General features: G+C 44.2%; 1 protein-coding gene across 4 annotated transcripts in view; it reads right to left on the bottom strand.

Moving 5' to 3' along the window:
* The window catches only part of ACACA (acetyl-CoA carboxylase alpha), a 298,570-nt gene that overhangs the window by 229,600 nt on the left and 45,802 nt on the right, over positions 1-23,168 (bottom strand). For all 4 annotated transcript variants that reach the window (XM_081945356.1, XM_081945358.1, XM_081945357.1 and 1 more), the window contains exons 4-10: positions 16,691-16,823; positions 14,864-15,002; positions 13,045-13,154; positions 11,079-11,160; positions 9,402-9,500; positions 2,326-2,432; positions 1,650-1,760 (exon numbers count right to left, since the gene is read on the bottom strand). In XM_081945356.1, the coding sequence (XP_081801482.1) occupies positions 1,650-1,760; positions 2,326-2,432; positions 9,402-9,500; positions 11,079-11,160; positions 13,045-13,154; positions 14,864-15,002; positions 16,691-16,823 (781 nt within the window). The remainder of the gene's footprint in view (positions 1-1,649; positions 1,761-2,325; positions 2,433-9,401; positions 9,501-11,078; positions 11,161-13,044; positions 13,155-14,863; positions 15,003-16,690; positions 16,824-23,168) is intronic.

Genomic DNA, 23,168 nt, shown 5'->3' with positions numbered 1-23,168 from the left:
AGTTTGTGTCTAGGTGTTTGATCCTTGAGGTATCCTTCGCAAGACTCAGATATACATCTAAATGGCCTCAATGCTAATCTTCCTTCCATTCTCCACCATTCATTCAGAAGTGAAGAAGCTTCTTGGATGAGAAGTGAAACGTCTTCAAGGAAAAACAAAGAAAGTCCAGTTGCTTTTTGAAAAAAACACCTTTGGGGCAACCATGATCTGGATGACTGAGGATCTCAATAGAGATTAAGAAAAAGCTTTCCCCCCTCTCCCATATCATTCATTCACTCAGTGTAGTGGGAGGAAGGAATGGCCTTGAGGGACAGAAAGAAGAGATTATCGAGAAAATGATCGAATAAAAGAAACTTGAGTCTGGAACAGAATGTAACTCCAGAAAGCTTCTTAAAGATTAAGTGGGGGAGAGGAAGCACATTCTGAGTTGCAAGATTAAAGTCAGCCATTCATGGGAGAGCAGACTAGAAACCAGAGATCAATATTACTTTTATTATAAAAGTACAGAAACAGAACCCTGCAAATCTTCATTGTGCTTTCTCTCTTTCCTTATCTTTATTTTCATGAGAACTAGGGAGGGTTCCCAGAATTCCCCACACTTTCACAATTACCCAGCTAGTACACCTACAGATATATGGACCTCAACTCCCAGAATTCCCCGCTAGCATGCTTTAAATTGTGTGGACTTCAATTCCCAGAATTCCCCAGCCACGATATTTTAAGATGTGCAGACGTCAACTCCTAGAATTCCACAGCTAGCATGCTTTAAGGAGCGTGGACTTTATCTCCTAGAATTCCCCAGCCAGCATGATGGCTAGGGAATTCTGGGACTTCCATGCATCTTAAAATAGCCAATATTGAGAAGCTTTGGGCTAGGAGATGACCATGGCTAGTAGATCAGGGGTGGGGACTTATAGCTCTTTTATGACTTGTGGACTTCAACTCCCAGAATTCCCCAGTCAGCATGACGGCTGGCTCATGAATTCTGGGAGTTGAAGTCCACAAGTCATAAAGGGCCCACTGTTCCCCACCACTGCAATACAGCCACTGGGCTCCATATTGACTTTTTCGACCAAGCAATCATTTCTAAGCTGAAGATTCTAAAATTTGGAATTTCAAGACATTTCGCCAGACCATAGAACAGGGATGGGTAACCTTTTTCTCCTCCCGTGCCAAAATTGTGCATGCATGTGCAACAGCGGGCGTCTGCATGCCTACACCCATAATGTAATGCGCCCCCCCCTCCCTGCGCATGTGCACCTGACTCCCCTGCGCTTCCCCCATCTCCTGCGCATGTGCGCGACCGCGACCCTCCTCCCCCATGCCCCGTTTTGGATCTAGCGGGCCTCCCTGAAGCCTCCTGGGACCAAAAATGGGGCGCAGGAGGGGCGACGCTCCCTCCGCACATCAGCGCACAACTTCCCTGCCCCACTACGCATGCACGCATGACCTCCCACCCCCCGCACATGTGCGCGGATCTCCCGAATGCACGGCAGAGACACGAAAATCAGCTGGCCAGCGGGAGGCATGCGTACATGCATGGTAGAGCTGAGCTGGGCAACGGCTCCCATGCCCGCAGAGAGGCTTCCGTGTGCCAGCTGTGGCACGTATGCCATGGGTTCGCAATCACATCTTTCGAAGAAACATACCTGTCTAAAAAGGTTGGGAAAATCATCGGCATTGTTTACTTTCCGGATTCCTTTCCCTCCTCCTCCTTCAGAGGCTTTGACCATGACGGGATAACCAATCGCTTCGGCAGCCTGAACACGACATAAGCCACAAGTGAATGAGATTTATTACAGGTAGATACCAATTGTCAGAACAGCTGGAGCCTATTCCCAATGTGCCCATGCGCTGAGCTGCCAGGAGAAGGGAGCAGCTAAGGAACAAGGGTCGACTTGGGAGTAAAGGCACAGGTGGACCCTGAATGGCCCCTCCCCTAGGGAATAAAGAGGAGCGAAAGGGAAGGGGAGTTTGCAGGAGACAATTAGTTCAATTCCTTAGAGTGAAGATCCGTTCCTGACTTCTTGCCAAGGATTGTCTGTTACAGAGTGGCGTTTGGAAGATATCGGCCTGGCAGCTCCCCAAGCCTGATTAAGGTCTGTAATTGTGAAATCTCATGAAAGACCGTTGGCCGGGAGTTTGCTGGAGAGGAATTCCCTTTAACCTAAATAAAAGGGGTTTTATCAGAACGATGAGTCGGCTTCATGATCTTGGGAAGCCTAGGTCAGAATGGCTCCATAGCTTGAGACACGAGAGTAAGATGCTGTATTTGTGGCTGAAAGTTCAGCTCTATGGATCAGATAGTTCGGCAGCCACGCTTACCCTCAACCCATGATCCACATCCGTCACACAGCCCTTCTCGTATAGTTCCTGGGGAACGTTCAAGATCCGCTTTTGAAAGTCGTTTTCTTGCCAATCCACCCGGAGACCTGAAACCCAGAAGGTTTGTGATGATCCACACTCATGCGTATTCTACATTTAATTTATTTCCCATTGAACTCAAAGGAACATTAGAGGGGGTCCTTGGTGCTCTCTGAGCTTGCTTGTTTTCTTGCAGACGTTTCATTACCCAACTAGGTAACATCATCAGTGCTAGTGAGGAGTGGGGTTTGCTCTCAGTTTATATTCTACTAGCTGATAACCCGGCATTGCCTGGGTATTTATAGATATCGGAGCATTTGTCTGACAAGGAGCCATTGAGAGGGGCCTTTCCTCCCCCTACTCCCTTGCCCATCATCCCTGCCCTCTCCCTTCCCCCTCCCATGCGCTCCTCTTTCCCGCCCCCTCTACGGTCCTGGCACTTTGCCCCAAATCCATCAAGTGGTTGCCCACGGGTCCACTGGAGGGCGAATGTCACAGCTGGCTTTCCAGAGGAAGCTGTGAAGGAACTGACATCACAAACAATTACCACTCCAGGTTGCCGCACTCACTCTCCTTAATGGCCCGGGCTCTCCCTTCTCCCTCCCATGACATCACAACAATTGCCGCTCTAGGATGCCGCACTCGCTCTCCTAAACGGGCCAGGCATTCCAGAGTTATGCTGGAACGCACACACACATAGACACACCTCAGGGATGTCTGTCTGTCTGTCTATCTATCTATGTGGGTGTATATATATATATAATAGAATAGAATGAATATAATGTAATGTAATTAATATGATATAATATATATAATATAACATAACCAGTGACGTGCGGTCAGTAGAGGCAAGGGAGGCAGGGCCTCACCTCTCTTCATGGAATAATAGTATATAATATTATATACTATATATAATATTATATACATCCGTCCGGCCGCGCCCGGGAGACGCGGAGGGAGAAATGTTGTCGGCGCCTCCGGATGACGAACCAGTCGCTTGCTTTCATCATCGGGAGGCCGACAACATTTCTGCCTCCGCGTCTCCCGGGCGCGGATGGACGAAGGTAGCCAGAATGGCGCCGAAGCAGTCCGGCGAGCGAGCGAGGCAGCGAGATCTTCGGTCACTCGTCCACCGGACTGCTTCCGCATCTCCCGGGCGCGGATGGACGAAGGTAGCCAGAATGGCGCCGAAGCAGTCCGGCGAGCGAGCGAGGCAGCGAGATCTTCGGTCACTCGTCCACCGGACTGCTTCCGCATCTCCCGGGCGCGGATGGACGAAGGTAGCCAGAATGGCGCCGAAGCAGTCCGGCGAGCGAGCGAGCGAGGCAGCGAGATCTTCGGTCACTCGTCCACCGGACTGCCTTGGCGCCATTCTGGCTACCTTCGTCCATCCGCGCCCGGGAGATGCGGAAGCAGTCCGGTGGACGAGTGACCGAAGATCTCGCTGCCTCGCTCGCTGCCTCGCTCGCTCGCTCGCCGGACTGCTTCGGCGCCATTCTGGCTACCTTCGTCCATCCGCGCCCGGGAGATGCGGAAGCAGTCCGGTGGACGAGTGACCGAAGATCTCGCTGCCTCGCTCGCTCGCTCGCCGGACTGCTTCGGCGCCATTCTGGCTACCTTCGTCCATCCGCGCCCGGGAGACGTGGAGGCAGAAATGTTATCGGCCTCCCGATGACGAAAGCAAGTGACTGGTTCGTCATCTGGAGGCGCCGACATTTCTCCCTCCGCGTCTCCCGGGCGCGGATGGATGAAGGTAGCCAGAATGGCGCCGAAGCAGTCCGGCGAGCGAGCGAGCGAGGCAGCGAGCGAGGCAGCGAGATCTTCGGTCACTCGTCCACCGGACTGCTTCCGCATCTCCCGGGCGCGGATGGACGAAGGTAGCCAGAATGGCGCCGAAGCAGTCCGGCGAGCGAGCGAGCGACGCAGCCTGATCTTCGGTCGCTTCCAGAGCCGGAGCGGGATGGAGCAGCCATCGCCTTGGAAGTGAGTCGCGGGGACGGAGCTTTGGGGCTGAGGAGAGAGGCAGGGACGGAGGGAGTGGGGGGAGAGGAGCCGCCCCCCTCACCCCCCAGGCAATGGGGAAAGCTTTCCCGAAATGGGGGGGGGTGTCGCGGGAAATAAAAAGGGCGCGCGCTGGGGGGGGACGAAGGAGGCTTTGGCGTGCCTTAGAGGCGGGCGGGCAAGCAACGAAAGGAGCAGCGAGGGCGGGCGGTGGCTGCAGGCGGCAAGGCTTGAGCGGGGTGAAAGGGACTGGTGCCGGTGGAGGAAGTAATGCTACGCCGCGGTCCCCTTAATGTTCACTCAGGAAGGCGGAGAACGAGACCATGTGGTCTGCACACGTGGTCTGCACACGTGGTCCCATTCCCCGCCTTCCTGATGACGTCACCAGCCTCCCCAGCCATAACCCTCACCGCACGTCACTGAACATAACATAATATAATATACAATACAATACAATAGCAGAGTTGGAAGGGACTGTCCAACACCCTGCTCAGGCAGGAAACTCATTTCAGACAAATGGTTGTCCAATCTCTTTTTTAAAACTTCCAGTGTTGGGGCATTCACAACTTCTGGAGGCAAGAAATTCCACTGATTAATTGTTCTAACTGTGAGGAAGTTTCTCCTCAGTTCTAAGTTGCTTCTCTCCTTGATTAGTTTCCACCCATTGCTTCTTGTCCTACCCTCAGGTGCTTTGGAGAATAGCTTGACTCCCTCTTCTTTGGGGCAGCCCCTGAGATATTGGAAGACTGCTATCATGTCTCCCCTAGTCCTTCTTTTCATTAAACTAGACATACCCAGTTCCTGAAACCGTTCTTCATATGTTTTAGCCTCCAGTCCCCTAATCATCTTTGTTGCTCTTCTCTGCACTCTTTCTAGAGTCTCCACATCTTTTCTACATCGTGGTGACCAAAACTGAATGCCGTATTCCAAGTGTGGGCTTACCAAGGCCTTATAAAGTGGTATTAAGCCTTCACGTGATCTTGATTCTATCCCTATAGAATCCCTTGATATAATAAATATAATATAATATAATATAATGTAATATAATATAATATAATAAATATAATATAATATAATATAATATAATATAATATAATATAATATAATATAATATAATATAATATAATATAATAAATATAATATAATATAATATAATATAATATAATATAATATAATATAATATAATATAATATAATGAAGGAGGAGGAGGAGGAGGAGGAGATTGGGTGCCCTGTAAGTGTTGGTAGATGTGGTCTTAGAGGCTATTTGGTTGGGCTGTTTACTGTTGACTTGTTTGGCAGTTCCTTGTTTGGGGTATTGTTTACTTGATTGTTGGTTTGATGTTAATCTTGGAGTTAATCTATGCTCGTCTAGGTGCTGATTGCTGGTAGGGAGATGGGGAAAAAACAAAAAGACCCAAACAAGCCGCTAGAAGATAAACTGACAGTAAATCCCAATCCTTACTAGCACTGGTGATATTACCTAGTCGGGTAATAAAATGTCTGCAAGAAAACAAGCAAACTCAGAGAGCACCCAGGACCCCTCATTTCAACCTTGAGCTACAAATATTCTCCTTTGAAGGAACATTTCCTAAGTGGTTTTTTGTAATGACACACAAACCCATTGCCAAATCACAATTGGGACATTTAAATTTTATCTACATTGGGTAAAAAGGACTGATAAGCTATTTGGGATAAGGAAGGAAAAAGTTTGGGAAGGACCATCCTGCCTGAATTGGCAATACTGGTAGTCTTCCACTTACAACTGCTTGTTGAGTGACGGTTCAAAGTTATAATGTCACTGAAAAAAAGTGAATTATGACCGCTTTTCACACTTACAGCATTCCCCACAGTCATGTGATCAAAATCCAGATGCTGGCAACTGACTCACATTTATGACGGTTGCAGGGTCCCAGGGTCATGTGATCCCCTTTTGCGACCTTCTAAGAAGCAAAGTCAATGGGGAAGGCAGATTCACTTAACAACCAGGTTACTAACTTAACAACTGCAGTCTTTCTCTTAACCACCGTGGCAAGAAAGGTCGCAAATGGGGCAAAACCCACTGAGCAAATGTTTCACTTATTAACAGAAATTTTGGGCTCAGTGGTGGTGGTGGTAAGTCGAGGACGACCTGCATTTAAAAAGGGAGGGAAGAGCCTTAAACTAAACACTCCATTTCAGGTTGCAGAGAGATCCTCTCCAGCGGCGGATTGCACATTTTGTTACCATCAGTTTGCCCTGCCCGTGCGCGCCCACTTCACAAACACACACACACACACACACAAAGTGGGCATATGGCCTTCCATGCATGCACTTTGCTCATGCGCATGACTTCCACGCATGCACCTGGCCTCAAAATCTTACCTAAATAAGATGGCATGGAGCCAGGGTGGGTGGGCAAGACCACTCATGATTTCCCCTACCGGTTCAGGCGAACCGGTCCGAACCGGCTGAATATCACCTCTGATCCTCCCCTTAGCCAGTCAATCCAACTCACTCCCCATAGAGCGACAAAATCAGAAGCGATCCTGCCAGTTTTCTCCACCCAGAAATAATTTTCTCCTCCAAACCATCGCTAAATGCTATTGCATGCCAGAAAGGGATTGCAATGCACTCCTCACCCTATTCGATTCTTTCCCAATTAGTTGCAAAATCAGATCTCCTGATTTCAAAAAAAACTGCCTGGCATGAGTTCATATCTGGACGTAAACTTTGTCACCAGAATTTGAACTTTATGGAGTCACTGTGAGCCAAAACTAAAGAAACTTTTTTTTTAAAAGAAAAGAAAAGAAAAAAGAAAGAGCAGGGGAAATGGGTTACATCCACGGTTGGGGAATTTTCTGTGCAAGCAGAAAAGAGCCAATTGTTCACATCTCGGAAGTCTAGAATGAACCAAAATCCATATCGCCCAATCTTGCTGCCTTGAATGGAAGCTATCTCTAAGGCTGTGATGGCAAACCTATGGCACATGTGCCCAAAGTGACAGGCACAGCCATGTTACGTGGCACTAACGAGAAGACTTGCTGCCCGGCACACATGTGAATGCCAGAAACCAGAAGTACATTTTCCAGCACGCTATATGCCCCCTGGGCAACTCCTCTTCCTGGTCACAGCCCAGACAAGTGTGCATGCATGCATGAAGTGCTCCCTTTTCAGCACTCGATGCTCGATTCACCATCACTGCTCTAAGGACTACTATCCAGCCAAGTTTAGCCGATCTTGAAAAGTTAAGTAGGATCAAATCTTGATAGGAAGAGAATATTTGTAGCTGAGGATTGAACAATGAGGTCCTTTGGTGCTCTCTGAGCTTGGTGGTTTCCTTGCAGACATTTCATTACCAAACTAGGTAACATCATCAGTGCTAGAAGGGAGTGAAGTTGGCTCTCAGCAGTATGTCTCAGATCTCCTGGCATTGCAAAGCTTCTCCTTTTTTCTAGGCTTGGGTTAGATTTCCAGAAATGACTCTCACTTTCTAGATGAGAATAAACCATGCCCAACTAAAGATTGTCCATGGAATAACATGGAGTTGGAAGGGACCTTGGAGGTCTTCTGTCCAACCCCTGCTCAAGCAAGAAGCCCTATACCATTTCAAACAAATGGTTATCCAATCTCTTCTTTAAAACCGCTCAAATTAAGAGATTATGATATCATATACAGTACTGTTGCTATTATTATTTGATTGCTTGATATTTAGTTGGAAGATATGTTTGAAAGGGAGACAGGGATCTGGGCAGAAATCTTGGAAACTAGGCAGTGGAAGTGGGTAGAGATGAGAGAAATATCTAGATTGAATAACTAAGAAGCAGGCACAGACAGAGATAAAGATTCAGGAGAGGAATCTGGGAGGCAAGTCAAAAAAAGCAGAGCAACCGAAGTATTGAAGCGGGCAAGAGATGATGGATAGATGAGTTCTCTTTTTGGTTCTTGTTCTGATTTGCTTTTCATTTCCTCTCTTTCTTTTTCTTTTTCTTTTTCTTTTCTAGGCAGGTGACATGATTAGAAGCTAGCTAGGATAGAAAGGGGAAGTTTTTTTTAATAAAGGGTGACATGATTAAAAGCTAGAATAGTGATAGAAATAAGAGAAGGGGGAACATTAGTGTATACACTTTTATATAATAAAATAAAAGTAATAACAAAGAAAACATGGGATAATTGAATAATGACAGACTGCAACCTAATATAAATGTGTCATTATTAGAGATATATGTTGATTGAGTGTAATAATTATGATTAACTTTATTAGTTTTATTTGTATTAGAATGTATGATACCCAGTTGCCACACTGTTCATGCATTGATTTGATATATTTGTGAAAAAATGAAAAACTTGATATTTATATCTCTATAATTGCAGTTTTCTATCATCTTTCTTCTGTTAAATTAAAACAAGCATGTTTTATTATATAATTGTACAAATAGTCCTCAACTTACAACGGTTCATTTAGTGACCATTGCAAGTGACAATGGCATTGAAAAATGTGATTTATGACAGCCTTTGCAGCATGATCATGTGATTAAAATTCAGAATTTTGGCAAGTGATTTATACTTATGGCAGTTGCAGGACCCCGGGGTCACGTGATCACCTTCTGCGACCTTCTGACAAGCAAAGCCAATAGGGAAGTCAGGTGTACTTAACAACCAGGTTACTAACTTATCAACTGCAATGATTCTCTTAACAATTGTGGCAAGAAAGGTCGTAGAATGGGGCAAAACTCACTTAACAAAAGAAATGTTGGGCTCAATTGTGGTCATACGTTGAGGCCTAAGTGTATGGAAGGCAGCTGGAAATAACCCTTTTTTTAGTTTTGGTTTTTGGTGTTTTTATATCACTTTTTAAAATTTCCTCATTTCCCTCTAGCACTGATGACGTTACCTAGTTTGATAATGAAACGTTTGCTAGAAAACCACCAAGTTCAGAAAGCACCAAAAAGGTCAAATCTGCTTATTATCCTATATCCTTTCTTAGGGTTTATTTTAAGCAACATTGCCATATGGAAGAATTCGGTCCATAGCCACATAACCTTGAACATGTCTTACCACTGCCACTCCATGGAAGGGTAGGGATACCCGCAGTTTGCGCCACTATAGAAGAGGCAATTTTATCTCCCAATGCCCACATCGCTTGGCTTGGGGGACCTATGGAAAAATTAAAAAATAAAGGTTCAGCAGCAAGATTATAATTGTTCTTTTCATTTACTAGGACTGATTTACTGAACGTCACACTGCTTATCATTGTCCACCTCAATTGTGTTAATTGCTTTCCTAGATATTCCACCTACAGCCACCGTTTTTTGGGGACAGTGATCTATTCCTCATTTTACAATACAATACAATACAATACAATAGTAGAGTTGGAAGGGACCTTAGAGGTCTTCTAGTCCAACCCCGCCTAGGCAGGAAACCCTATACCTTTTCAGACAAATGGCTATCCAACATCTTCTTAAAGACTTCCAGTGTTGGGGCATTCACAACTTCTGGAGGCAACTTTTGTTCCACTGGTTAATTGTTCTAACTGTCAGGAAGTTTCTCCTCAGTTCTAAGTTGCTTCTCTCCTTGATTAGTTTCCACCCATTGCTTCTTGTTCTGCCCTCAGGTGCCTTGTAGAATAGCTTGACTCCCTCTTCTTTGTGGCAACCCCTGAGATATTGGAACACTGCTATCATGTCTCCCCTAGTCCTTCTTTTCATTAAACTAGGCATACCCAGTTCCTGCAACCGTTCTTCATATGTTTTAGCCTCCAGTCCCCTAATCATCTTTGTTGCTTTTCTTTGCACTCTTTCTAGAGTCTCCACATCTTTTTTGTTCTATTTCTTCAGGATTTTCTTCTTAAGCTGCCTCCTTTTCAACATTCCTGTGCTTTTGAGGGACCATCAGAATACAATTATGAGAAGAGCCATTCCATTCCTAACTGTTAGCTGTTTTCTTCTGGCTGGACTCAGGGGTAGAATTCAGCTGGACCAGTTCGCGTGAACTGATAGTCCTGCCAGTCAGTTGGCCCCGCCCACCCTCCCCTGTGCTGGTCTGTCCTATATTGTTTGCACCCCAGCTGATAGGCGCAACAGAGCGGATTGCCGCACCTCATCTGTTTTACTCACTGGGGCTGCAGTAGGAGGTAAGTTTTAGAGCTGTTTTCAAACACACGGCGCATGTGCGGAGCAAACTGGTTATGAAGCGCATACTCAGCAAACTGGTTATTACACCAGCTGAATCCCACCATTGACTGGACCCCCATGAGACCCCTTGCAACAATAAACTATTGCATTTTTCAAAGTATAAGACGCACCTTTTTTCCCTCAAAAAAAGAGGGTGAAAATCTGGGTGGTTCTTATACACTGAATACAGCATTTTGGGCCTCCCAAAACCCCTTTGCAAAAATAGCCATGCATAGTCTTTAGGAAGCTTATAGAGTGCTCCTGGGGGCTGGGGAGGGCAAAAATGAGTGAAAAACAGGCCGTTTTTTGCTCGTTTTTGCCCCCCCCCCCAGCTTCCAGGAGCACTCTATAAGCCTCCTAAAGGCTATGCATGTCCTTTTTTTGGCAAAAATGGGCCCGTTTTCGTGAAAAACGGGCAGTTTTTGGGATGTCTGCAGTGCGCAAAACCTTTTTTTAAAAAATTGCCTCTTCAAAATCTTGGTGTGTCTTATACTCCGGTGCGTCTTATACTCTGAAAAATATGGTAACTGGATCTATTTCAGACAAACTTTGAACACTTTACCCATGAAAGCAATGCCATTTTTGTGGAGCAGCTCCGGCAGCTTGGGGTTCTCTGACGCATGGCCCCAGCCGGCCCACACAGCCTAGAATTAGAAAAAAAAGAAGAAGTGAGATTTCCTTGCGAGATCTAAAACAAATACATTTGCCCTTGACTTACATCTGTTCATTTAGTGACCGTTCGGTGTTACAACAGCACTTTAAAAAAAATGAAATGACCAGTTATGACCCTTGCTGCATCCTCCATGGTCACATGATCAAAATTCAGCAACTGTCTCATATTTATTTCTTTATTTCCATTTTTTAATTTTTTTTAATTTTGATTCAAACATCTTCCATTAAAAGTGTGTCGCCTTAGTACAAATATTTTGGGCAACTATTTTATACAATAACAATTATAATTTACAGTCATGTTGATTATTTTATCTATTCTTGACGTAATACTCAAATTAATGTATACCGTATCTAATGTTATAATGGTCCTTTTCTTAACTTATTTAACTTTATTAAAACATTTTCTCTATTTCACTCCTCTGCTTTTTTCCACTTTTCATATTTATTCTCTATCCATTAATCAAATAATTCCCATATGTTATAATAATCAAATTGTTTCTTCTCTTTAATTTCAAATGTTAATCTATTCATTTCTGCACATTCTAATATTTTCCTAATCGCATTCTCATTCCATAGGGATTTCTTCATTTTTCTAATTTTGTGCAAATACAATCCTAGCTGCAGTTATTACATGAATGATCAAATATACATTTTCTTTACTGTAAGTTTCTGGTAAAATACCCAACAAAAATAATTCAGGTTTCAGATCGATGTGCTGTTATATCATCTCCTCCAACCATGTACATATTTTTATCCAATATTTATTGGCTTTTACACATCTCCACCACATATGATAATACAACCCCAGTGTCTGGTGGCATTACCAGCATTTCGCTGATTTATCTTTAAACATCTTTGCAAAACTTGCTGGTGGAAAATGCCATCTATAAAACATCTTGTACAAATTCTCTTTATATGCAGTCGACATTGTTAACTTATAGTCTCATATTTATGATGGTTGCAATTTCCCAGGTGATGTAATCCCCCTTTGTGACTTTCTGACCAGCAAAGTCAATGGGGAAGCCGGATTCACTTAACAACCATGTGACTAACTTAACAACCACAGTGATTCACTTAACAACCGTGGCAAGAAAAGTTGTAAAATGGGGCAAAAGTCACTCAACAAATTTCTCACTTAGCAACATAAATTCTGGGCTCGATTGTGGTCTTAAGTCGAGGACTACCTGTACTTTGAGCCTGGAATTTTGGTCATAAGTCATTGCAGTCATAAATCGAGTTACCACGTGACCAGATTCGATTTTTCAACAATTTTAACCACGGTCATTAAGCAAGTCACAAATGGTTATTAAGTGAACCACATGGATGTAAGTTCAAATCCAGCTTAACAGGCATTGTTTGCCAGGAAAACATGACCAGGCTTGATACATTTGACACTTAACGCTTGAAAATTAATGTAGAATGTGTAACCCCTTAGCATAAGAGCATGTTAATATAAGGCATTTGGCTGTTGGAACAGAGTTCTTTTCAGGTGGGGAGGGGGAATAGAATGTTAGCCCACTGGCTGGATGAGTCACCCGCTGGCCAAGCACAGTTGGAACAGAGTTTCTGTCAGGTGGGGAGGGGGAGTAGAACATCTAACTCCTTAGCAGCAATGTTTTAATATAATGCTGTACAAAAGATACTGATGATCCAATGGTCATTTCAAAAAATCCTTTCTTAGCAAGCACCTAGAAGCCATTACGAACATACGTGCTGAATTTCAAGTTTGTAGGCTTTACTGTTCTGGAGATTTCATGATAAGTGAGTGGTATTTGGTATTTTATATATACAGATACGGCCTATATCTTTGATAAACATTCTTTATTTTTTAAAGTTCTGCATTTCCACCTTCTCACCTGCACAGGTATCCGTTTTGCAATCTCCAATATCAATTCCACATTAGCATAGTTATTGTTATTTGGACCTCCTGGTACCGGAACGTAATGATCGGCCATTTTAATATATTCTAAAAATATGAAAAAGAAGAGAGAATGTTTGAACTACTCATTCAATTAAAAATTTCTACATTTCCAAATCAGATTTTTTTTAAAAAAAATATGTGTATCAATTGAGCTTAAGATTCATGAGAGGACAATTCTTTGGGGATTTCTTTTCCTTTAAAAAAAGGGAGGGGCTTATAATGTCTACAAACAGAGCCAAGGTGAGCCACCCTTTACACAGGCACGATTGAGAGCGTTTTAACCAACTGCATCCCTGTTTGGTTTGATGGCAACAGCCTCAGATAGAACGTCCATACAGAGAGTGGTGAGGACAGCCGAGAAGATTGTAAGAAGCTTGCTTCCCGTCATTCAGGATACTGCTTATAAGCACTATGTGCTTAGAGCTCAAAGCCTTGTTAGAGACCTCACACACCCACTTCACGATCTGATTCTGTTGCTCCCCTCTGGGAGGAGTTTTTGAAGTATCTATAGCAGGGCTATCCGATTCTGTAACAGTTGTGTTCCCTATGACATCCGTCTGGTAAACTCCCAAGATTCGTTTTTCTCGCCTGGTAGACATCTACGTATACATCTGAACTAGATTGTGTTGTTTCTCTGGGTCACGTAATATGTGTGGGTTTGAAGGCATATGCATAATCATTATCTTTTGAGAGCTGAATGCAATGAAATTTCATTTTAATGTATGCTGATTTGTGTATATTTAAAGTGACAATAACGTTTCTATTCTATTCCATTCCATTCCATATTTTCTATTCTATTCTATTCTATTCCATTTCATTCCATATCTTCTATTCTACTCTACTCCATATTTTTTTTCTTTTCTATTCCATTCCATTCCGTATCTTCTATTCTACTCTACTCCATATTTTTTTTCTTTTCTATTCCATTCCATTCCGTATCTTCTATTCTACTCTACTCCATATTTTTTTTCTTTTCTATTCCATTCCATTCCGTATCTTCTATTCTACTCTACTCCACTGCATATTTTCCATTCCATTCTATTCTATTCTATTCTATTCCTTCCATTCCATATTTTCTTTTCTGTTCTGTTCTGTTCCATTCTATTCTATTGTATTATATTCCATTCCATATTTTCTATTCTATTCTATTCTACTCTATTCTATTCCATTCCATTCCATATTTTCTTTTCTTTTCTATTCTGTTCTGTTCCATTCCATTGTATTCCACATTTTCTATTCTACTCTACTCTACTGCGTATTTTCTTTTCTTTTCTATTCTATTCCTTCCATTCCATATTTTCTTTTCTTTTCTGTTCTGTTCTGTTCCATTCCATTCTATTGTATTATATTCCATTCTATTCCATTCCATATTTTCTATTCTATTCCATTCCATTCCATTTCATATTTTCTTTTCTTTTCTATTCTGTTCTGTTCCATTCCATTCCATTCCATTCCACATTTTCTATTCTACTCTACTCCACTGCGTATTTTCTTCTCTATTCTATTCTATTCCTTCCATTCCATATTTTCTTTTCTGTTCCGTTCTATTCTATTGTATTCCATTCCATTCCATATTTTCTATTCAATTCTATTCTATTTCATTCCATTCTGTTCCATTTCATATTTTCTTTTCTGTTCTGTTCTGTTCCATTCTATTCCACATTTTCTATTCCATTCCATTCTCATTCCCATTTCTATTTCTATTTCACCATCCTTCCGGAGGGAACCGTGAATAGCATAGTCCTTAAACTCACCTGCATTGGCTTTTAAATCTTCAGGTGTCACCATAACCACGAAACGGATGGCTCGCTCATTCCGGAACATCTCATAAGACCAGCGTCTAATGGACCTCATGCATTTGACGGCCGCTATCCCGTTATTGGCAATGAGAACCTAGACGGAGCAAAAACATGGGGGAGGGGTGGGGGGGAGGATAAAATGGTTCAGATTTACAACCATCAATCAAACTGGGAAATAACTATCTGGTTAGCCCAACTAACACAGACATATGTCCACATTGCCCAGATTAATGGACAGAAAGAACTTACAACCACAATTTAGCCCCAAATGTTGGTTGCTAAGTGATACAGCTGTTAAGTGAATTTGCTCCATTTTATGACCTTTCAGGCCATCATTGTTAAATGAATCACTGCAGCTGTTAAATTAGTAACACGACTCTTAAGTTAATTTGGCCTTCCCACCGACTGTGCTTGTCAGAAGATTGTAAAGGGGGATCATGTCACCTCGGGACACTGCAACTGTCGTAAGGGTGAAAAGCGGTCGTAGGTCACTTTTTTTACAGGGCCGTTGCAATTTCGAATGGTCACTAAATAAACTGTTGTAAGTTAAGGACTACCTGTATTTAAATAATGAATACGGATACTACGGTATCATTCTTATGCTTGTTATTACTTTGTTGTTTTGTATGTACACTGAAAGCTTGTGCCTTGGAGATAAATTCTTTGTGTTTCTAACCACAGTTGGCCAAATAAAGATATTCTATTCTATTCTACTCTACTCTACACTACTCTATGCTACGCTATTCCTATTCTATTCTATTCTAAATAAAAAATTCTAGTTTATTCTTTTCTATTCTAAATAAAGATTTCTAGTCTATCCTATTTTACAATACAATAATACAATACAATAGCAGAGTTGGAAGGGACATTGGAGGTACAATACAATAGCAGAGTTGGAAGGGACCTTGGAGGTCTTCTAGTCCAAACCCCTGCCTAGGCAGGAAACCCTATACCACTCCAGACAAATGGCTATCCAACATCTTCTTAAAGACTTCTAGTGTTGGGGCATTCACAACTTCTGGAGGCAACTTCTGTTCTACTGATTAATTGTTCTCACTGTCAGGAAGTTCCTCCTCAGTTCTAAGATGCTTCTCTCCTTGATTAGTTTCCACCCATTGCTTCTTCTTCTACCCTCAGGTGCCTTGGAAAATAGTTTGACTCCCTCTTCTTTGTGGCAACTTCTGAGATATTGGAACACTGCTATCATGTCTCCCCTAGATTGTTCTAACTGTCAGGAAATTTCTCCTCAGTTCTAAATTGCTTTTATTCTATTCGATTCTTAATAAAGATTTCTAGTCTATTCTATTTTACAATACAATAATACAATACAATAGCAGAGTTGGAAGAGACCTTGGAGGTCTTCTAGTCTAACCCCCTGCCTAGGCAGGAAACCTTATACCATTTGAGACAAATGGCTATCCAGCATCTTCTTAAAGACGGATCTATTGGGGCATTCACAACTCCTGGAGGCAACTTCTGTTCCACTGATTAATTGTTCTAACTGTCAGGAACTTTCTCCTCGGTTCTAAGTTGCTTTTATTCTATTCGATTCTTAATAAAGATTTCTATTCTATTCTAAATGAAGATTTCTTTTCTTCTCTATTCCAAGTAAAGATTCTATTCTATTCTATTCTATTCCATTCCAATTCCATTCCTTACTAAGTTAAACAGGGACTTTAAAGAACCTACATAATCATTCCATGGCAATGCTCAGTTTCTACCGCATTCAAAATAACAAGAATCACACAATTATGCATCGAGAAAGGCGGTTCCATTCTTTACCTTCTCAATAACTTTGATCCCTCCAAAACGGGTGACAAACTCTGCTGGAGATGCAACCGTGAAGTCCCTCTGTAGGTCCACCTTCTTCCTATCCCGGCCTTGTTTCATGAGGTGAAGGCCGGACATGCTTGGCCTGGGGAGACAAAGAACAACAACACCGTTAAAGAGTTGTCGGAAGATGCTGCAGAGATTTGACTAGAAACCTAGATCTCTTTCACCATCCTTTCCTTATCAGATTATGTCACACTAGATGCCAAGACCTGAACCCGAGATCTTGGATAATAAGCTACAAACCATCATTCTAGGATCCTATACGAAACTGTGCAGAGGTGTATGATCTTTTAAGGGCCCCCAGAAGGAAGGAATTTTAAGAGGTATTGTTCTGACCTAGGCTTCCCAAGGTCATGAAACAGACTCCTTGTCCTGATAAAAAACCCTTTATTTAGGTTAAAGGGAATTCCTCTCCAGCAAAGTCCCGGCCAACCGTCTTTCATGAGATTCTACATGGGGCTCCCCTTGAGATGCACTCGAAGGCTGCAGTTGGTCCAGAATGCGGCCGCGCGGGCAGTTTTGGGAGCCGCTAGGTACTCCCATGTAACACCTCTCCTGCGTGGGCTGCACTGGCTACCTGTGGCTTTTCGGGTGCGTTTCAAGGTGCTGATTATCATCTTTAAAGCGCTCCATGGCACAGGACCTAGGTATTTGCGGGATCGCATCCTGCCCCATACATCCCTTCGGCCGATCCGCTCACACAGAGAGGGACTTCTCCGGGTGCCGTCCACTAGGCTGTGCCAGCAGGCGACGCCCAGGGGAAGGGCCTTCTCTGTGATGGGCCCGACCCTCTGGAATGACCTTCCCCCTGATATCAGAACAACTACAGATCTCCGCTCCTTCCGCACGAAGCTAAAAACCCACCTGTTCAATTTAGCCGGCCTGGCCTAATTCCAGCTTCCCACCCCAAGCCTGTATTTTTAAATTCGATGGGTTGGTTTTAGGCGTGTTTTAATTTTTAACAATTTGTACAGGGCTTTAGGTTTAATCTGGTTTTAAGGGTATTTATTATGTATATGGTTTTTTAATGTGGTTCCTGTACACCGCCCCGAATCCCTTCGGGGAGAGGGGGCGGTCTATAAATCAAATAAACTTGAAACTTGAAACATTTCACAGCTACGGACCTTTATCAGGCTTGGGGAGCTGCCAGGCCGATATCTTCCAAACGCCATTCTGGAGCAGACAATACTTGGCAAGAAGTCAGGAACAGATCTTCACCCTAATGAATTGAACTAATTGTTTCCTGCAAACTCCCCTCTTTATTCCCTATGGGAGGAGCCATTCACCATCCATCTGTGCCTTTACTCCTGAGTTGGCCCTTGTTCCTTGGCTGTTGTCTGGCAACTCTGCGCATGCTCACACTGGGAACAGGCTCCAGCTGTTCTTCCGCCCCACTGATCTCCGACTCCGAAGGCAGCTGATAACTGTCGGATGGCCCTGGCCCCATCTCTGCTTCTGATGCAGAGCCCTCATCAGAGCCTTCCCCAGACTCCAGGACTGGCCCAGGTTCCTCCCCAACCTCCTCACTGTCTTGAGTCTGCCACAAGAGGTATTAGCATTTTGAAGGAGAAACAGAAACAAACCAAGTTCTGAGGATGGTGTTTTGCACCCATGTGTCTATGGAGATTGTCTGACATCCAGGTCACGGTTGTCCCAAAGGCGCTTTTTCAAAAGGCAACTGCAAACTTTGTTTTTCCTTGAAGACGTTTCGCTTCTCATCCAAGAAGCTTCCTCAAAGTCCAGATGCCTTTTTAAAAAGCACCTTTGCACAATCCTAGAAAGTATGTAGGAGATAGATTGATGTTGCGGTTAAGGCATCCGGCAAGAAACCAGGAGATCCTGCGTTCGAGTCCTGCCTTAGGCACAAAGTTACCTGGTTGGCCTTGGGCCAGCCACTCTGCGTCAGCCCTAGGAAGGAGGCAATAGCAAACCACTTCTGAAAAACTAGCCGAAAAACTGCCTGGACAAGTCCTAACAGTTGTTACGAGTCCAAATATGATTTTCAGGTACACACAAAGTTGCCCAGGGCTGATAATGTCAATAACTCTAGGGATTGAAAGTGCTAAGATGGAAATCTTTGATTCTCACATCAGTGCAAGCCGTTCCATAAGCCAGGAACAAATGCCAGATTCCCATGCTATGGCCAAACAATGGCAATACTGTGCTTCCCCCAAAAATAAGTCAAAATAATTGACTCCCGAAATAAGCGTTATTTTCACGGAGGTCTTATTTATTAATGAGAACCTAATGAGAAGGAAGGACTCACTGGACAAGGGCCTAATACTGGGAAAGATGGAGGGCAAAAGAAGAAGGGGACGACAGAGAAGGAGGTGGCTGGATGGGAGTCACCGAAGCAGCAGGCGTGAGCTTAAGTGGACTCTAGAGGATGGTAGAGGACAGGAAGGCCTGGAGGAACATTGTCCATGGGGTCGCGATGGGTTGGACACAACTTCGCAACCAACAACTAACAACAACTTATTATTTTTGCGATGCAGGAGGTGGCGAGCGTGGTCACCTCATGGCTGCTGCTGTGTTGCAATATTTTCGGGGAGGGCTTATTCTCAGGGGATGCGCTCAAAAGCCCGATTGGGCTTATTATCCAGGGAGGTCTTATTTTCAGGGAAACAGGGTATATTATACCCTGTATAATGTATTAGATACATTAGATACTAGTTAGAGCCACATCTTTTTAGTTACACTTCAGAAATAAATTAAGAATGCCAATTCCGAATTGTGTCCTTCTGAGTCCAAAAGGCACAGCTGGAATCCCAGCATTCATATCCCATAAGACAGGGGTGTCCAAACTTGGGAACTTTAAGACTTGTGGACTTCAACTGCCAGAATTCCCCAGCCAGCAGAGTTCCCAAGTTTGGACACCCCTGCCATAAGAGCACCAGTCCAGAGAAACCGTTAGAAGAGTGAGCTTCTTTCCAGGTAGTCCTCGACTTACCACCACGGTTGAGCCCAACATTTCTGTTGTTAAGTGAGAACGTGTGTTAAGTGTTAAGTGAGTTTTGCTTCGCTTTACAACCTTTCTTGACATAGTTGTTAAGTGAGTCACTGTTGTTTAGTTAATAGCATAGTTAAGGGAATCTGGCTTCCCCATTGGCTTGGCTTGGCGGATCACAAAAGGAGATCACATGATCTCTGGACACTGTAACCATCATAAATATGAGTCGGTTGCCAAGCATCTGAATTTTGATCACATAACCACGGTCGTAAGTGTGAGAAATGGCCATAGGTCACTTTTTTTCAGTGCCGTTGTAACTTAGACCGGTCACTAAATGAAATGATATAAGCTGAGGGCTACCTGTATCTGCAGGTGGTCCTTGAACTACGACCACAATTGGGACCAGAATTTCTGTTGCTAAGCCAGGCAGTTGTTAAAAGTGAGTCTTGCCCCATTTTACGACCTTTTTTTCCAAGGTTATTAAGTGAATCACTACGGTTGTTAAGCGAACCACTTGCTCATGAAGCAAATCCAGCTTCTCCCATTGACTTTGATTGTTGGAAGAGATTGCAAATGGCAGCGACATAACATCACGATGCTAAAATATCTATTGGCTGCCAAGCACCCGAATTTTGATCATTGTTGTGGCCCACCAACGGCCAGTCGAGCTGGCAGCAGATTCAGACAGTGAGGAGGTTGGGGAGGAACCTGGGCCAGTCCTGGAGTCTGGGGAAGGCTCTGATGAGGGCTCTGTGTCAGAGGCAGAGAGGGGGCCAGGGCCCTGATAAGTTATCAGCTGCCTTCGGAGTCAGTCATCAGTGAGGCAGACGAACAGCTGGAGCCTGTTCCCAGTGTGCAAATGTGCAGAGTCGCCAGATGAAGGGAACAGCTAAAGAACAGAGGTCGACTTTGGAGTAAGGCCACAGGTGGACGATGAATGGCCCCTCCCAGAGGAAATAAAAGAGGAGCGAAAGGGGAGTGGAGTTTGCAGGAGACAATTCATTTGCTTAATTGGCCTGTGACCCTCCGAGACTCCTTGTCAAGTTTTGCAGATATTGGCCTGTCAGCTCTCCAAGCCAGATAAGGTCTGTGACTGTAAATCCTCCCTTGAAAAACTTTGCTAGATGTGAATGAGCAGAATTCACAGCAAATTAATAAAAGGGTTTTTTGTCAGGACAAGGAGTCTGCTTCAGGCTCTTGGGAAGCCTCGGTCAGAACAATCCCATGAAACATGCGGATGCTGCAACGGTTGTAAGTTTGAGGACTAGTTTTAAGTCATTTCCCCCCCCCCAGCATTGTTGTAACTTCAGTCACTAAATAAATGTATGTTGTATGTTGAGGACACCTTCTTTTTTTTTTCCAATTTCTATAACCAGCCATCTCCTATATGTGACTAGGCAGCTCCAGGCAACCACAAACCACACAATAAAAACCATTTCGCCTTGCAAAACAATTCAGAAACGAAAACTAAAGTAGAAACGGGGCGAAACTTAGAGGAAGACACTTGCCCTCTGCCTTAGTGTCTTGTTCTTCCAAACCAGGAACAACATGTCTCTTTGTAGAGGAGCAACCTAGAACTAAGGAGAAGTTTCCTGACAGAATAATTATTAATCGGTGGAACAACTGGCCTCCAGACATTGTGAGTGCTCCAACACTGGGAGTTTTTAAGAAGCGATTAGACAGCAATTGGTCTGAAATGGTATAGGGCCGTGATGGCAAACCTATGGCACGCTTGCCGGAAATGTCACGCAGAACCATCTCTCCGGGCACGCAAGCCGTTGCCCACTGCTCTTCCGGGTTCCGGCACTACCCGATGCGCATGCCGGGAAAATGATCTTCCAGTTCCCAGCACATGCATGTCCGCAGCCAGCTGGTATTCCCACATGCCCGCATGCCAGAAACTGGGAGATCAGGTGGCCAGTGCGCATACATGCGCTGGAAACCGGAAGATCATCTTCCCGGCACGTACATGCGCATCGTGTGGCTGCTGTTCCGGTTTCCGCCGCGCGCATGGACACCGGCCAGATAGTCTTCACGTGTGCATGCGCACCAGAAACTGGAAGGCCAGATAGCCAGTGTGAATGCACTTTCAGGAAACTGGAAGATCATTTTCCTGGTATGCGCAAGCGCACTGGGCAGCTGCTCTTCTGGTTTCTGGCACATGTGTGTGCCAGAGGTGGGTACCTATCGGTTCGGACCGGTTCGACCGAGTAAGTAGTAACTCGGCCTGCCACGCCCCTGAACTGGTTCTCCCAGTGGTGCCGTAGGTGCCGCCATCTTGGTTTTTTTGGTACCGCGCCTATGCGCATAGTGCGCAACAAGCGCACCCACAGCGCCCCTAAGCAAACCAGCAGTAGCAGCAGCCGGATCCCACCCCTGGTGCCCGCGAATGCACACACACTTGTTTCAGCACTAGGGTTTCCTGCCTGAGCAGGGGGTTGGACTAGAAGACCTCCAAGGTCCCTTCCAACTCTGTTATCCGTTACTCTGTTTGCCTGCAAAGTTAAAGTGCCTACATTCATTTTTTTCAACCATTCTTTTCAAGCCTGAAAAGCTTTTCCACACCTTCCTTTCCAAACCCATGGAGAAATTCCAAGGGGCAAGGTAACCAGATAGTCCTCGACTTACAACAGCTCATTTAGTGACCATTTGAAGTTATCACAACGCTGGAAAAAAGTGACTTATGACCCCTTTGTCACAGTTACAATCTTTGCAGCATCCCCAGGGTCATGTGATCAAACTTCAGAATCTTGGCAACTGATTCATACTTACGACCGTTGCTGTGTCCCAAGGTCACATGATCCCCTTTTGCGATCTTTGGATGAGCACAGTCAAGGGGGCAAGCCAGAGTCACTTACCGACCGAGTTACTCACTTACCAACTGCAGCGATTCACTTAAACAACGTTGTCAAGCAAGGTCGTAAAACGGGGCAAAAGCCACTTAACAAATGCCTCACTTAACAACAGACAGGTTAGGCTCAATTGTGGTCCTAAGTCGAGGACTACCTATATCTCTCCCCACCCAAAAATGAAGAATAAAAACTACCAGGAATCAATTCTCAAGTTCCACGAATGTTAATTCCGTCAACATTTAAAACACAAGTCATCCAAATTTCTATATCAAAACTGCCCCCCCCAAGCGATCCATCTAAAATCAGATCGGAAAAATGTGTCTCGCTAATAATTTATTACCTTTGAAGCATATGATATCTCATGCCTGGACTTTCTTCTCCCTTTGATTCATCCATGCTGCCCGAGAAACGCAAAGGTACCTTCAAAGTTTTAAGAGACCCGAGCGACAAGACAACACTCAATGCAGCTGTTTTAAACTAGTTTTTCATGTTGCCCTCCTTCTCTCCAAGTGAGCTGGATTTTTTTTCTCTTTTAGTTCCTATCAACTGTTTTGCATTTTTAACCTTTGTCCCTTGGCTTATTTTTTATGCCCATCTCTCTCCCTGCGCACACTCAGCAGTGGGC

This window comes from Natrix helvetica (assembly GCF_964273705.1).
Source record: "Natrix helvetica genome assembly, chromosome: 2".
NCBI lineage: Eukaryota > Metazoa > Chordata > Lepidosauria > Squamata > Natricidae > Natrix > Natrix helvetica.
Note: the sequence above shows the minus strand (reverse complement) of the source record. Positions and strands in the feature narration are given on the sequence as shown.